General features: G+C 45.2%; 1 protein-coding gene across 1 annotated transcript in view; it reads right to left on the bottom strand.

The window, feature by feature from the left end:
• The window catches only part of PDE1A (phosphodiesterase 1A), a 239,941-nt gene extending 223,132 nt beyond the window's left edge, over positions 1 to 16,809 (bottom strand). The window contains exon 1 of the mRNA XM_060257025.1: positions 16,582 to 16,809. Within this exon, the coding sequence (XP_060113008.1) occupies positions 16,582 to 16,685 (104 nt within the window). The 5' untranslated portion in view covers positions 16,686 to 16,809. The remainder of the gene's footprint in view (positions 1 to 16,581) is intronic.
• Between the last annotated feature and the right edge of the window lie 506 nt (positions 16,810 to 17,315).

Genomic DNA, 17,315 nt, shown 5'->3' on the forward strand with positions numbered 1-17,315 from the left:
AAAACCAAACAGAAATCTAAAAAACAGAACTGAAGCAAAGAAGCGTTAACGCGACCAGGCCTCATTTTGGGCAGGAGCTCACAGAAGTGGAGCTCCAGAACCAATGTTCCCTCCAAGCTGCAAAGTCTTGTGAGCAAAAATTCTACTTTGTGAACTACTGGCATTAAAGTTGTGAGCTACTGTGTAAATTAGTGTGCTCTGGGGTCATCCTTCCTGAGCTAAGACAAAAATGTGTGAGCTGGAGGCTAAAAATTTGTGAGCTAGCTCATGCTAACTCAGAGGGAATGCTGTCCAGAACCTCTACATTTTATTGTGCTCTTTCTTTCTCCCCTCCCCTCTCAAAAAAAACTTTCTTCTGTGCTCCATTGTTCAAACCCCCTGTGAGAATTTTGCTGAATTCTTAAGATTTGACAAACTTTCTAATATTTTCCCCACAAAAAATGGGAAAATAACCAAAACACAGATGGAAATCTTCCTCATGCCACTGTGGCCACATAGGAGAAAGTAATGTGAAAAGTATGATTGGAGTAAGGTTTTATTATGACAATTATAGTTCAAGAAGCATTTTAAGGTAGACACTGAGCTGATATAATTCAGTACACCTTCTGGTGATGTCAAGGGTGTGTGTTGTATGTAAATGAGTTATGCAAATGAGTTGTGTTAATGAGCTCCAGCACCTCTTTTTCTATTAAATGACCCCTGAACACGACACATTAAATTATGCAAAATTACATAGCAGGATCTGCACTATACACAGTAGTACAGACCACAGTCGCTATTAATTTGTGACTTTGTGAATCATTTTGTACAGTGCTACCCTATTGCCTGTGTAGAAAAGCCTTCTTGAATAATTCAGTTTTGAAAAGCTTGCAGAAAGCCAAGAGTGTGGGAGCCTTCTGGACTTCCTTAGGCAGAACATTCCAGAAGTCAGGGGCCACAGCAGTGAAGGTGCATATATGGGCAGTTGTTGATTTTGCCCATTTGCAGGTTGGCAACTGCAGAAGTCGTTGCTCAGATTAGTGAAGCTATTGCTTGAAAGGCTGTTGGGGGGAAACTGGACATTCCCCTCAGCGTTGTACCAATTCACAATTCTGGAACCTTCTGCATGCCAAGTAGAGGTCCTATCACTAAGTCATGACCTTTGCCCTAACTGCACACTAATGGTATCATTTGCAGTACCATGATGGAAGTGACACCATCAAAGCAGGGCAACCTTCTAGGATTTGCTGCAAACTCTATGGTTAGAACCACAGAATTTTGGGCATATTCCCAATGCAATGACATCACTTTTAGTTTTGTTCTGGAAGAAGAAGAAGAGGAGGAGGAGGAGGAGCAGATTGGATTTATACCCTGCCCTTCACTACCCAAGGGAGTCTCACTTTCCCTTTCCCTTCTAACAGACACCCTGTGAGGTAGGTGGGGCTGAGAGAGCTCTCCCCAGTGCATTGATAAAGTATATTTCACAACATCGAGGAGATCATCTTGCCTTCCAGTGTCTCCCATCACTAGCCTTAGTTCTCTTTCAAGTAGCAATCTACCCTAAGTAATGTCTTTGCAACAACAACAAAAAAGATAGTGACTTAAATTAGGAAATGAGAGACAACAACCTGAAGAAGTTACTCACACATTTAAAAAAAAAAAAAGTCCTGGAAAGCTCTCCCCCCTCAAAATAAAAGCTAACACAATTCTATTATTATTTTTTAAAGGTAAAGGTAGTCCTCTGTGCAAGTACCAGTCATTTCTGACTCTGGGGTGACGTCGCATTGTGATGTTTTTACGGCAGACTTTTTACGGGGTGGTTTGCCATTGCCTTCCCCAGTCATCTACACTCCCCCCCCCCCCAGCAAGCTGGGTACTCATTTGACCGACCTCAGAAGGATGGAAGGCTGAGTCAACCTTGAGCTGGCTATCTGAACCCAGCTTCCGCAAGGATCGAACTCAGGTCATGAGCAGAGTTTGGACAGCAGTACTGCAGCTTACCACTCTGTGCCATGGGGCTATCATTATTATTAGGGCTAACCAAAATGTCACAAAACAGAGTCCAAGATTTTCAGTTCCCTAGAACTGTTCATTGGGCTCAATGTTTACTCCAAGACTACAAAAGCCAAAATAGTGGCTGAGTAGGGGAGGACAATGGGAAATCTGCAGTTTCCATCTTGTAGATTCTTAAAAAGGAAAAACAGGACATGTTGCAGACTTAATTGGATGCCATCTGGTGCAAAAAGCTTTCACAATGCACTAAGGTAAAGGTAAAGGTAGTCCCCTGGGCAAGCACCAGTCGTTTCTGACTCTAGAGTGACATCACATCACGACATTTGCATGGCAGACGTTTTACAGGGTGGTTTGCCATTGCCTTCTCCAGTCATCTACACTTTCCCCCCAGCAAGCTGGGTGTTCATTTTACTGACCTCAGAAGGATGGAAGGCTTCACAAACCTTAAGCCAGCTACTTGAACCCAGCTTCCTCCAGGATCAAACTCAGGTTATGAGCAGAGAGCTTGGACTACAGTATTGCAGCTACTGGGACAGAAAAACAGAAACAATGGCCTTGCTCCCTTAGGAGATATATAAGGTTGCCAGCTCTGGGTTGAGAAAAACCTGGAGATTTTGGGAGAGGAGAGCAAGATTTATGGAGGGGAGGGACTTTGGAAGGGTATAATGTCATAGAGTCCACCCTCCAAAGCAGCCATTTTCTCCAGGTCACCTGGAGAACAACTGTAATAGCAGAAGATCTCCAGGTACAACCTGGGGGTGGGGATGGCAATCATAAAGATCCACAGCTAATCAGATGTCTCCTGGGGCTTCCCCTCCCCCCCCCCTTAGTTTCAGGAAGACTGCTGATTTACTGCTGGCATCCAAGAGATTGTGGCCACCTTTTCTCTGTTGTCTTAGTAGATTCCAGGGCATTCTGAAACCAGCTTGCACTGAAAATCATGCAGTCCAATTAACAGTGCAATCATGAGCTGTGCTAGCTGAATCTGAGCCCAATGCAATCAATGGGCTTTGATTGGGGTCACGTTGTACATTAAGCCTGTAACACACCCTGCATTCCGTCTGAAGATCATAGAGGATGCAGACTGGGAATTTCCCATCATGCCTTGAATGTCTTCTCATCTCCCCCTACAAACATCTCAGATTGATTAGAAGTTCTGGAATGCATGAACAATGGTTTGTGATATTCTGGCTGGTCCTAAAGAAACAGCACTTACACACCATTCGTCTTTGGAATTTCTTTTGTAAGCTGACAGGGCTAAGTACAAACTTTCCAGGAAAAGCCTGAAAGACTTGTATTTTATTTATTTGGCTACAAAGCCTGCCTTTCCTCCAACATCAAAGTGGGGGCCAAGGTGGATAACAAAATTAATTTAAAAGCAATGATTTACGACAACACAAATGGCTGCGATCACACGCACTAAATACTGCACTTTCAATCCACTTTCAATGCACTTTCCAACTGGATTCTGCCAGTTCACACAGTAAAATCCAGTTGGAAATTACACTGAAAGTGGACTGAAAGTATATTATTTAGTGCATGCAATTGCAGCCAAATCAGTAATACCAAAACTAGTAAGGTAAAGCAAAAGCCACCACAAACTGCACACATGAAATACTCTTTCTCCACCCACAAGATTAGCCACTTTAACAACCACCGCTGGTAACCGGTAGGAGACAGTAGAAGGCACGAGCATGTAAACTGTCACTGCTCCAACAGTGCAACATCACTTCCGGTGCACACTCAAGGACATTAGGTTACCATTCTAGGGTCCCTTTGAAACTTTATGGTTTTCATTGGGATCCTAACATGTCACCCAAATGCAATGATATCACTTCCTGGTTTGCTCTGGAAATGATGTCATGCTGTCAGAACTACATCAATCTCCTCCACCCATTTGCTGCAGCTAAGGTTGCCAATCTCCAGGTAGTGCAGCAAAAAAGGGAAAGGGATACAGAAAGTAGAAGACTAGGACCACCACCACCACCACACCAAAAAAAACACCAACCAACACCCACCACCAAAAAGAAGAAGAAGGCTAGGAGAAAACTGTGTTACAAGTGAAATATTACCAACATTAAATCACTGTTACTCACAAGAAGTACTGATTACATATTGCTTATTATTAATAATGTCTAGAAAAATCACTTAACTTTAGAATGGCAATGTTGCTGATCAGTTTACTCAAGGCAGGCACTATCGGTTCTCGGTAGAGTTTAGAGCACTGGTTCCAGATTAATTGCTCTCAGCTTGCGGCGTTGGCTGCTCATAGAGAACTGTTGCCTAATGAAATTGACCTAAGCATATTATGAATTGAGCTGTGGTTCCAGAAAACTACCTTCTTTTGTCAGATGAAGAATCGCATTCGAAACATGAACTTTACCGGAATCGTGTCACATTCGCATGTTCTTTTGGGTGAGAAAATTCTGGCACCTTCCTATAATTTTCATGTATTAAGTGCTTTGCCTGTGTACGAGGACTATACATGGAATTATTGTAGATTGGTATATGTGTTCATATTTTCAGTGTATGCTTTCTTCAATGTATGAGCGTTAAGTGATTTTTCTAGACATTATTAATAATAAGCAATGTGTAATCAGTACTTTTTGTGAGTAATGTGTAATCAGTACTTCTCATGAGTAACAGTGATTTAATGTTGGTAATTTTTCACTTGTAACATGGTTTTCTCCTAATCTCCAGGTGGCGGCTGGAGATCTCCTGGGATTACAACTGATCTGCAGGCGAGAGTTATCAGTTCATCTGGAGAAAATGGCTGCATTGGACAGTGGACTTTATGGCATTATACCCCATTGAAGTCCCTCCACTCCCCAAACCCTGACCTCAAATTTCAAAGTTCCAGGTATCCCCAAATTTCCAGAGCTGGCAACCCTATCCCACCCGATTTTTCCCTTGCCGCCCTACCAAATGACGGCAAAGGAACTGGATTACCAGGCTGGAGGTGCCCGGAATCTGGCTGCCCTAGGGTGTCAAAAAGCTCTCTAACACAAATCGGGTTTACAGCCTATCCAGAATACTAACAAATTAGGAGTTCTCCTTACCAGGGCTTTCTTTGTAGAAAAAGCCCAGCAGGAACTCATCTGCATATTAGGCCACACCCCTTGACATTACTATTGAGTCACACAGGGCTTTCTTTGTAGAAAAAGCCCAGTAGGAACGCATATGCATATTAGGCCACGCCCCCTGGTGCCAAGCCAGCCAGAACTGCATTCCTGCTCAAAAAAAGCCCTGCTCTTTACTCCTACTAGGAAAATGTTCCTTTTTATGGGGGCAAGCACTGTGAAAGCTCATGTACAAGTCAATGCACTATGCTAAGAGGAGACACCAGGAACTGGCTTTAAGTCTTTCCAGGGATTATAAATGATGTCATTTGCACCAACCAATGGTAGCAAAATTGCCTTGGGGTTGTTGACCCTGTCTGTTTTTGAGGCAGAAGCCGAGGCTTCCTGCATGTGCCCAGGAAATGGCTGTTCGCATCCTGAAGACCTGCTCTCAGTGATGTCTGGAAAGGCACTGAAATGACCAGAGATTGTAGCAACTAAGTTAACTCATGATTGTGCTGCCAGGAGCAGGGAAAAGAGACTCCTTGGCAGGAAAACCGCCGCGGTTTCGCTGCAGAGACTTAACAAGATGCCCAGTGAGGTTGATCTAGGAGTGCAAACCTTCAGCAAGGTCCTGATGCGCCAGCATAAGCTCAGCATGGAGGAATTTATTTTTCTTGTTCCTTCCTCCCCCCCCCCACACCCCCAGTTATTCTGAAAAGGCATGTGCACTGGACTTCACCTATTGCCTTACGAAATAGCGTGCACATAATATTAATTCCATGGAGGTTTCCCTCCCCCTAGTGGAAGGGCATTTTGTTTAAACAAATTCCAGATTTAAATTTGCTACTGTGTGCTTGCAGACAATGCCAAGATGTCTTAGGGTTAGGCGAGGGTGCCTTTCAAAAACACACGGACCCTGTTATTTTTAACTGGGCCCTAAATCATCAGATGCGGCTGCATTCACAAGTACAAAGAAGGAAGGGACGTGGAAATCCTTACACCCAAGTTTCTTTCATGCTTGAGTCTTTGCAGGCGACAGAAAAATAGGGATTAGCTCCCATACTTTTGATGTTCATCAAAACCAGACCTGACATTAAGATGTCTTGTGAAATCAACACATACAGTTGCCTTACAGTAGGCCACTACATACAGCCCTTTGGGCATGGTGACCGGATGTGCTGAGATGGATAGCAGGCATGAATTTATAGGCCAGGGGTGGCCCAACTTGCTTAATATAAGAGCCACATACAATAAACATCAGATGTCTGAGAACCACAAGAGAGGGAGGGAAGGGGGGAGGGAGAAAGGAAAGCAAATAGGAGGGAGGACAGAGGGAGAAGTGGAAAGAAAGCAACTTAAAATACATTCTCCAAGCTGCCAGCTGGCTTACTTGGAGAAGTGATTTAAAGACACAAATGTCCTCTCCAAGTCAGCCACCAGGGCAGTGGGGGCTTCAAGAGCCACACAATATGTATGAAAGAATCACATGTGTGGCTCCTGAGCTACAGTTTGGCCACTCCTGTTATAGGCCCTGCCCTCCAACTCTGCATGACCATACAACCAGGGCTTCTTTGTGGGAAAAGCCCAGCATGAACTTATTTGCATATTAGGCCACACCCCCTGGTGCAGGGGCGTAGACTTTTCAATTTCGGGGGGGGGGCTGGGGTCCAGCCAGAGGCATTTGATCCAGTGACATCATAGGGAGGAGCCAGTAACATCACAGGGAGGGGCCACCATTATCACTACCTATGAATTTATGGAGAAGCTCCCTCCCCATAAATTTAGGGAGCACCCCCCAACAATGTCCATGGACTGGGCCAAACCCAGGAAAAGGTAGGAGTTGGCCAGTGATTATAGTGGTATCTCAGAGGTCTCTTGCCGTGTCCTGCTTTTGAAATTCACTTTTAGAATAGTCACTTTAAGATCATGAGCTCATAGAATTGGATCCCCTGGTCCAATGTTTTTGAAACTTGGGTGATGTTTTGAAGAGAGGCACTGGAAGTTATGTTGAAAATTTGGTGCCTCTACCTCAAAAACCAACCCCTCCAGAGCGCCAGATACCCACAGATCAATTCACTATTATACCCTATGGGAATCGATCTCCATAGGGAATAATGGAGTGTCCAGCAGACATTTCCCTTCCCCCCACTGTTTTCTGATGACCCTGATGTCATATGTATCTGGATGTCATATCTATCTGCCAAAAGAACCCCCAAATACTATAGCAATATGTATGCAACATAGCAATACAGCATTATTCCTCCCCCCAATTTCTTCTCCAATCATTAACTAGTTGAACAAAGTTAGAATTCAGTAACACCTTTAAGACCAACAAAGTTTTATTTTGTTTTGCTCAATTAGCATTTCTAAGAAGCTGAGGTTGTAAAGTCATCACACCACTGACTTCTTGGCAGCCCAGAGGGAAAATCACACATAGACTCTACCACCCCATTCATGCCTTTGAAGATAATAATCTCTCCTCCTTGAAAATTCAGATTGGAAGCCCCCAAGTCCTGTCTTGGTTGCCGGGAGGGGGCTCAAGCCCCTGAGCCCCCACATAGTTTACGTCTATGCCCTGATGTCATCATTGTTTCACACAGGGCTTTTTTGTAGAAAAAGCCCAAAAGGAACTCATTTGGTTATTAGGCCACACCCCCTGATGCCAAGTCAGCTGGAACTCTACCTAAAAAACCAGAGCTACCTCAAAACCCACAGATAGATTCTCCATTATAGTCTATGGGAACTGGTCTCCCTCCCCATCTATTCGCCTATAGGAACCGGTCTCAATTCCCATCTATTCTCCTTCCTTCCTTCCTTCCTTCCTTCCTTCCTTCCTTCCTTCCTTCCTTCCTTCCTTCCTTCCTTCCTTCCTTCCTTCCTTCCTTCCTTCCTTCCTTCCTTCCTTCCTTCCGTCTTGAAACATCTGGTGTTCATGTCTTGCAGCTCTCAAATGAAAGAACCACAGTTTGGCCACCCCTGGTCTAAACATTTCAGGAAAGTATGTAAACATTTCTCCTCAATGTGTCCAGTACCAGCAGGGAACCATCACTTCATTTTGCTAGGAAAGAAATCTCTTGGGGAAATGGTTCCACCAATTTACAACAGAAGCTGTCTGCATACAGCACAGATTGGTCAGTGTTTGGGATGTCATCACCCCATTCCTGGACTGATTGTTTTGCAGGGGTTTTTTTTTAAAAAAAATTAATTTTCGTTTCAATTTTTTTTAATAAATAGATGCTTATGTGATGCTTTAAAAAAAGGTAGCTTGCTTGAAGAACAAAACAGGTGGCTGAGATCTGTATTTGATTCAGTGATTAGTCTGTCTGTCAAATGCATTATGAAGGCTGAGGAAAGCTGAGGGTTTTTTTCTTGTAGGTGAGAAAACAAAATGACAAGTTCTCATTACAGTAAAGGCCTATACAGTATACCCTTTGAAGTCCAATCCCAAAATGAATGATCCTCTTCCTGAGCCTAAGTAATTTCCTATTACTCATTTCTCTACATTAGTCACAGAGAGAACACCAATTAGCAAAAGCACACCCAACCAGTACCATTTTCTTTGATACAATCTGGCTTTTATGTCTATACCTGAGAGCTGCAAGACATGGATTGGTTGGTGTTTGGGATGTCAGCAGTAGTGGTTAAGAGTGGCAGACTAATGTGAAGAACCAGGTTGATTCTTCACTCCTCCACATGAAGGCAGCTGGGTGACCTTGGGCTAGTCAGACTTCTCTCAGAATTCTCTCAGCCCCACCTACCTCACAAGGTGCCTGTTGCAAGGAGAGGAAGGGAAGGAGATTGTAAGCAGCTCTGAGACACCTTCGGGTAGAGTAAAGCAGAATATAAAAACTAACTCTTCTTCAGAAGCAGTTCTCAAAAGATCTCTCTCAGCCCCACCTACCCCACAGAGTGTCTGCTGAAGGGAGAGGAAGGGAAAGGAGACTGTAAGCCGCTCTGAGATTCCAAGTGAAGGGTGGGGTATAAATCCAATTTCTTTTTCTTCCTCTTCCTCTTCTTCTTCTTCTTCTTCTTCTTCTCACTAGTAGTCAATATTTGAATGGGAAACCACCAAGAAAGGCCAGGGGGCTACTATGCAGAGGCAGGCAATGGCAACCCACCTCTGAACATCTCTTGCCTCAGAAACCCCACAAGGTCACTGTAAATTGGCTTTCCATCACCAGACATTGTGACATATACAGGGCTTTTCTTGTAGCAAGAACTCCTTTGCATGTTAGGCCACACACCGCTGATGTAGCCAGTCCTCCAAGAGCTTACAGTAGGCCCTGTAAGAAGAGCCCTGTAAGGAAAGAAATATCTTGGATAAATGGTTGCACCAATTTGCAGCAGAAGCTGTCTGCATACAGCATGGATTGGTTGGTGTTTGGGATGTCATCAACCCATTCATGGACTGATTCTTTTCACTGTTTTGGAAAGCCTTCAGCCAAACTCCAATTTGCCAGAATGTCCAAAGGCAAGGACCTGTCTTTTTCCTCACTGCAAATCAGGAGTCTAAATTATTTAGAATCCTGAATTGTGGAGAGGAAACAAAAATCCATTTGACCAAGTGCCCATACTAGTTGATAAGAAGGAATTAGATGAATTCATAGAGAAGTCCATCAATACCTACTTTTTGTTGTTGTTGACTGGGAAAGGATGATTGACCCAAGGTCATTCAGTGACTTTCAGGACTGGGTGGCAAACTTGAACCTCTACGCCACTCTGTTTCTCTGTTTGTGGTCTGATTTAGTATAAGGCAGCTTCATGTGTGTTTATGTGTGAGCTTCATGTGGACAGGTTATAGCTCCAGAGCATCTCCTCAGACACTGTGCTTTTCAGTGGAGCTGGTTCATGCATTTAGTTCTTCGAATGCACAGTCATCCGCTGGAATCTTGGTGATTAAACTGCAAGTGTGGAGCAGGAGCATTGCTAAGGTCAAGGTCTTCCCCTGATGCTGCCTCCTAGCTCTCTTGTTCAGAGGATTCTTGTTCTTAGGTTTCCTCTAAAAAAATCAAAAAGGTAAAGGTGCAAGCACCAGTCATTTCCAACTCTGGGGTGACGTCGCATCATGACGTTTTCACGGCAGACTTTTTACAGGGTGACTTGCAAGTCTTCCCCAGTCATCTACACTTTCCCCCCAGCAAGCTGGGGACTCATTTTACTGACCTTGGAAGGATGGAAGGCTGAGTTAAGAACATAAGAGAAGCCATGTTGGATCAGGCCAACGGCCCATCCAGTCCAACACTCTGCGTCACATAAGAACATAAGAGAAGCCCTGTTGCATCAGGCCAGTGGCCCATCCAGTCCAACACTCTGTGTCACACAGTGGCAAAAAATTTTATATATACACACACACTGTGGCTAATAGCCACTGATGGACCTCTGCTCCATATTTTTATCTAACCCCCTCTTGAAGGTGGCTATGCTTGTGGCCGCCACCACCTCCTGTGGCAGTGAATTCCACATGTTAATCACCCTTTGGGTGAAGAAGTACTTCCTTTTATCCGTTTTAACCTGTCTGCTCAGCAATTTCATCGAATGCCCATGAGTTCTTGTATTGTGAGAAAGGGAGAAAAGTACTCCTTTCTCTACTTTCTCCATACCATGTATTATCTTGTAAACCTCTATCATGTCACCCCGCAGTCGACGTTTCTCCAAGCTAAAGAGTCCCAAGCGTTTCAACCTTTCTTCATAGGGAAAGTGTTCCAGCCCTTTAATCCTTCTAGTTGCCTTTGAGTTAACCTTGAGCTGGCTACTTGAACGCAGCTTCCGCTGGGATTGAACTCAGGCCGTGAGCAGAAGCTTGGGCTACAGTACTGCAGCTTTACCACTCTGCGCCATGGGGTTCCTATTAAGTTCCCTCTAAGTTCTCATTATTCACCTCTATGCCACTCTGTTTCTCTGGCTGGAAATGCTGATAGCACCCAGGAAGGACAAAACTATAGCTTTGTACATCATGAATGGGTCATGCCTTCCATTCAACGACAGTGCCCCACAATTTATTTCTTTTGGGGTTGTGGTATCCCCGGTGAAAAGCTGAAACAAAATCAGGGCTACCCAGCCCTAGACTGTCTGGCACCCTAAACGAGGCTAACTTCTGGCACCCCCCCCCCCACACACACACACCGGCACTGATAACATCACTGAGTCACATGGGGGGTGCCCAATTTGGTGCCCCCAGAAGGCTGGCGCCCTAAGCAATCACCTAGTTTGCCTAGTGGCAGGGCCAGTCCTGGGACTACCCCTAGTTATTTATAAGAAGATGAGACTAATTGGAAAAGACAATAATGTTGGTAAAAGTCGAAAGACATAGAAAAAGAGGAAGACCTAACATGAGATGGATTGACTCAGTCAAGGAAGTCGCAACGCTCAATTTGAAAGTTCTAAGCAAAGATATTGACGTTAGGATGTCTGGGAGGTCATGAATTCAGGACATTAAGTTGGCAGTGACTTGAGGGCACTTATCAAATGCACATATGTCCCCAGCCAGGGCTTTTTTTTTGTAGCAGGAACTCCTTTGCATATTAGGCCACACCCCCTTGATGTAGCCAATCCTCCTGGAGCTTACAGCAGGCCCTGTAAGAAGAGTCCTGTAAGCTCTTGGAGGATTGGCTACATCAAGGGGGTGTGGCCTAATATGCAAAGGAGTTCCTGCTACAAAAAAAGCCCTGCCTCCAACTATCTGTGAGCTACAGCATAGGTGAACTTGTTCTGATAGTTAAAGGTTGTATTGACACGGTGCTTGTTTCTGGCGGCCTTTACCACCAGATACTAAATGACCAAGCCCTTTGATTTATACTTTTCTTTAAACCAGTTCCCTTGTTAACCTTTCTCCAGCCTATCATGAACTGTGCTTTATTGCAGGCAAGTTGCATTGTTCCGCTGCCTTGCTCAAAACCTGAGACAGATTAAGCTGTTTTTTAAAAAAGGTTAAGGATGCAAGAATGACTTAGAATTGTAAGAACTAGGCCGCAATCTTTATATTACCAAAGCAACTCCTTTGCGTCTAATCTCCTATATGTTCTTTCAAGCCTACCTTCTTTGTTTTTCTTAGTTCCTTTCCTTCCTAAATTTTAAACTTCAATTAATCAACAAACACAATATAAAACAATAACAAAGCCTTAAAACAGAGCATTCCAAAAATTAATATTATACAGTTGTAGGCTTAAACAATACAATTAAAACAAAACAAAATGAAAAAGAAATATAAACAGAACCTCAGGATAACATAAAGTCAGTATATTTGTTTGGTAAATTACAATGAACAGAAGCAGTAGTTTGAATATATTCAATACAGGGGAACCAGGTTTCAATAAAGTTATAGGAAGTCCTGCCTGAACAATCTGCCTAGCTAGCTTGTCCTTTACAATTATACCCCATATTTAACAAACCTAGGGGTGGAATTCTAGCAGGAGTTCCTTTGCATATTAGGCCGCACCCCTCTGATGTAGCCAATACTCCAAGAGTTTACAAGGCTCTTACAAGGCTCACGGGGATTCCACTGGATGACTGTGTGTTCGGAGAACAAAATGCATGAACCAACTCCACTGAAAAGTACGGTGTTTGAGGAGATGTTCCAGAGCTACACATAAAGTTCACAAATGAACGCACATTAAGCTGCCTTATACTGAATCAGACCACTGGTCCATCTAGGTCAGTATTGTTATTCAGACAGGCAACAGTTCTCCAGGAGTCAGGCAAAAGTCTTTCTCATCACCTACTGCTTGGTCCTATTCAAAACGGGAGATGCCAGGGACTGAACCTGAGACCTTCTGCATGCCAAGCAGATGATCTACCACTGAGCCACAGCCCCTCCCCTTCAGCTCACTCATGCATAACCTTTTCTGGCTACTGCAGTCATCAGAGGATGAACATGTGTATGTGAACCAGTCTTTAGCCTATAACCAAACTCCATGGGACAGGCAAAACAGGAACATAGAATTGTAGAATCACAGAGTTGAAAGGGACCAGGGTCATTTGCCCAACCCTCTGTGCCGTGCAGGAAATTCACAAATACCTACCCACACATGGCAAAGAAGATGGCAAAAACACCCTCCAGGTTCCCTGGCCAAACTGGCCTGCAGAAAAATTGCATCTTGACACCAAAGTGATGATCAGTATTTCCCTGGGCCTGTAAGAAAGAGCCATAAGACCTAAGCACTGATGCAACCCTTCCAGGGACAAATATTCTAGAAAAAACAGATACAAGATGCTATCCTCTAAAATAAGTGATGTCCAGCAACGTTCCCTCTAAGCTGCAGAGTCTTGTGAGCAAAAATTCTACTTTGTGAGCTACTGGCATGAAAGTTGTGACTAGCTACGGCATAAATGAATGTGTTCTGGGGCCATCCTTCCTGAGCTAAGACAAAAATCTGTGAGCTGGAGACTAAAAATCTGTGAGCTAGCTTACGCTAACTCAGCTTAGAGGGAACACTGATTGCCAGTGATTCCCAAAGATTCCCAAAGGGAAACTGCCCACATGCTTCTTAGTGCCCACTTGCTTCTTCCACAAAGAAGAAGAACAAGAATGCAGATTTATACCCTGCCCTTCTCTCTGAATCAGAAACTCAGAGCGGCTTACAATCTCCTTTACCCTGTGAGGGGGTGGGGCTGAGAGAGCTCCCACAGCAGCTGCCCTTTCAAGGACAACCCCTGAGAGAGCTATGGCTGACCCAAGGCCATTCCAGCAGCTGCAAGTGGAGGAGTGGGGAATCAAACCCAGTTCTCCCAGATAAGAGTCCATGCACTTAACCACTACACCAAACTGGCATCTCTTCCTCAAAGCAAAGAGTCAATCCTGACTTTCTTCCACTTGATTGAAACAGGAGGTCCCAAAGGTATGTGGGTCCTTAACTTCTAAGGGCCTTAAAAGTCAGAATCAAGACCTTAAATTTGATCCAGTGCCCCCCCCCCCCACTGGAAGCCAGTGCAGCTCAGGTTGAATCTGTTCCCTCCAAGGTCTTACACAGCTGCATTCTGGATCCGCTGGAGCTTTGAGGTCAGGTGCAAGGGTAGGCCCACATACAGAGAATTACAGTAGTCTATCCTGGAAGTAACTGTTGCATGGATTACCATGGCTAGGTTGGGATTGGACAGGTAGGATGCCAGTTGCCTGATGTGGCACAGTTGGAAAAACGCCATATTGGCAACCTTCACAACCTGAGCCTCCATAGACAGAGTAGCATCCAGAGTCGCACCCAGACTTCTGATGGTCGATGCCAGTGTGAAGGGCACATCATCAAGCGTTGAGGGTCGGTGACCCAACCATGACTCCCACACAACCCAGCCACAGCAATTCCATCTTACTTGGATTCAGTTTCAGGTGGCTCTGTTTCAACCACCCAACCACAGCCTCTAGACCTTCAGCTTAATTCATGGGAGCCACATCCAGCTGGCCACCTATCAACAGAAATAGCTGGATGTCATCTGCATACTGATGACACCCCAGCCCCAAACTCCGTGTCAGCTGGAAGAGGGGGCACATATACAGGTTAAACAACATCTGGGAGAGGAGTGCTCCTTGAGGAACCCCACATTCTAGTGGGTACCCTGGAGACACTGCCCCTAGAAGAAGAAGAAGAAGAAGAAGAAGAAGAAGAAGAAGAAGAAGAAGAAGAAGAAGAAGAAGAAGAAGAAGACGACGACGACGACGGTGGTGGTGATATTGGATTTGTACCCCACCCTTCACTCTGAATTTCAGAGTCTCAGAGCTGCTCACAATCTCACAAACTGGAGAGCCAGTTTGGCGTAGTGGTTAAGTGTGTGGATTCTTATCTAGGAGAACCAGGTTTGATTCCCCACTCCTCCACTTGCACCTGCTAGCATGGCCTTGGGTCAGCCATAGCTCTGGCAGAGGTTGTCCTCGAAAGGGCAGCTTTTGGAAGAGCCCTCTCAGCCCCACCCACCTCACAGGGTGTCTGTTGTGGGGGAGGAAGGTAGAGGAGATTGTGAGCTGCTCTGAGACTCTTCGGAGTGGAGGGCAGGATATAAATCCAATATCTTCTTCTTCTACTGTCCACCCCCACAACAGACACCTTGTGAGGTAGGCAGGGCTGAAAGAACTCTCCCAAAAGCTGCCCTTTAAAGGACAACCTCTGCCAGAGCTATGGCTGACCCATGGCCATTCCAGCAGCTGTAAGTGGAGGAGTAGAGAATCAAACCCGGTTCTCCCAGATAAGAGTCTATGCACTTAACCACTACACCAAATGCCACCCTCTGTCCCTGACCGTGGAGGAATGAGGTGAACCATTGTAAGGTTACCCCATGGATTCCAACGTCGATGAGGCGGTGAATCAACGGGTCATAGTTGACTGTGTCAAACGTGGCTATCAGACCAAGGAGCAGTGCCAACACACCTCAATCCAGCTGCCTACAGAGATCATCTGTAAGGATGACCAACACTGTCGCCATCCCACGGCCAGAGCAGAAGCTGGACTGAAATGGGTCCAGACCGATGTGTCCTACAGGAATTTCTGGAGCTTCTGCTAAAAGGATGGAAGCCCACAACTACATTCTGGCCAACCAAAATTTCCCAGAACCTTCAGGTTACCACCAGCTGACCCACCCAAGGATGGAGCAGGGATGAGGAAGGAAACTTTCAACCTTTCAGTCTTTTTCAACTGTTTCCTCTCTTCTCTTCCCAACCCTCAATATCAGTTTCTTTTTCACCTTTGGGTAAGCCTGTTCTAAAGAATCAGAGAACAACTTCAGATACACACAATCATAGCATGTGTCCAAGAAACACTGAACATGCTTCCCCCATGCTGGGACCAGTCTTACACTTTTCTGGAGTGTGGCCTGCCTTAAATGTCCTAGGATGTCTACCAATGTTCCCTCTAAGTTTCAGAGTCTTGTGAGCAAAAATTCCACTTTGTGAGCTCCTGGCATTAAAGTTGTGAGCGACTGCATAAATTAGTTTGCTTTGGGGGCATCCTTCCTGAGCTAAGACGAAAATGTGTGAGCTGGAGGCTAAAAATCTGTGAGCTAGCTCACGCTAACTCAGCTTAGAGGGAACACTGGTCACTACAGGAGGATCATCTGAGTAATACCGTTACCCATCCCCCCCCCCCCAATGCTAAACTCAACAGCCACTCTTGAATATTTCACACACAACATTTTCCCAGGGTTTTGTTCCATTCCTCCACCAATAAGCTCCAAGCAGCACAAACAGCTCCCCACGCACACATTTGAGCATAACAACCCCCCTGTTAGGTACGTTAGGCTGACAGAGGGCGTGACTGGCCAAAGATCATCCAGCATGCTCCATGCTTGGTCGCTATCCGAACCAGAATCTACCACACCGAATCTCTAGTGCCATATTTCTTCCATGCCCGAACCTTACTGCCTTGCAGGCAGGAAAAACATGACTCCCGTTTTCCGATTCAGCACCCCCTACCCACATCTCCGGGGCACATACTGATTTTAGCCCAGCATTTTAAAATGACATTCCTTTGACTTGTTAGTCCTATTCAGCATGGACAGCACTTTTCTGGAGAGACAGCACAAAAATACAGATCAGATGGGTACTCACATCCCTTTAAGCCTCTGCCACATTTTCTCGGTGTGTCCTCCTATGGGATACTTTAGAGGAGCGCTCTCCAGTCCCTGAGCGGCTTCAGTGCCTGTGGACCCCATGGCTCAAACTGTCCAAAATTACAAAAGTCAAGCTCAACAAGAAGCCCGAGTTTTCTCCAGTCCGCCGCAAATGCCAGGAGATCCGTGCATATTAAGACGAGCAGCTGCTCTGATCTCTCCCCAAAACCTATCAGGATTTACAGAGCAGCGTTTATTCACTTGAGTAACCAAATCCACGCTCTGACCAATGGCCCCCCTCCCCAACTCAGCCCCTTACGCATAAGGCTCTTCGGATCTCACAAAAGCAGAGTAAATCCAGACAAGTGAGCCAGCAAATGGACCAGTGAATGCACGCTCTCTCTCTTTCTCTCTGTGCTCTACCTCCACTCTTCAACCTTCACCATTCTTCTCTCCCTTGCAATTCAATTGCCGGAGTTCAATGCACAGTTCTATGCACAGCTGTGCTCTCCAATGGCAAAGGAACCCCTGGCCATGCTGGCATCCCTCTGAGTGGAAGGCAGCCAGTCCAGAAGAGAGGCAAGGATTCTGTCCTCTGCAGAAAGTGGGATGCGAATCAGAAAAGCAGATGGTAGGAGCCAGTCTTGTCTGCAACCCGCCCTAGGAAGTGGGTGCATCTGTTCCACGGCACTCGCTTTGTGCCACTTCTTTTTTTTCTCTCTATCTCGAGTG

Source organism: Heteronotia binoei, chromosome 16 (genome assembly GCF_032191835.1).
Source record: "Heteronotia binoei isolate CCM8104 ecotype False Entrance Well chromosome 16, APGP_CSIRO_Hbin_v1, whole genome shotgun sequence".
NCBI lineage: Eukaryota > Metazoa > Chordata > Lepidosauria > Squamata > Gekkonidae > Heteronotia > Heteronotia binoei.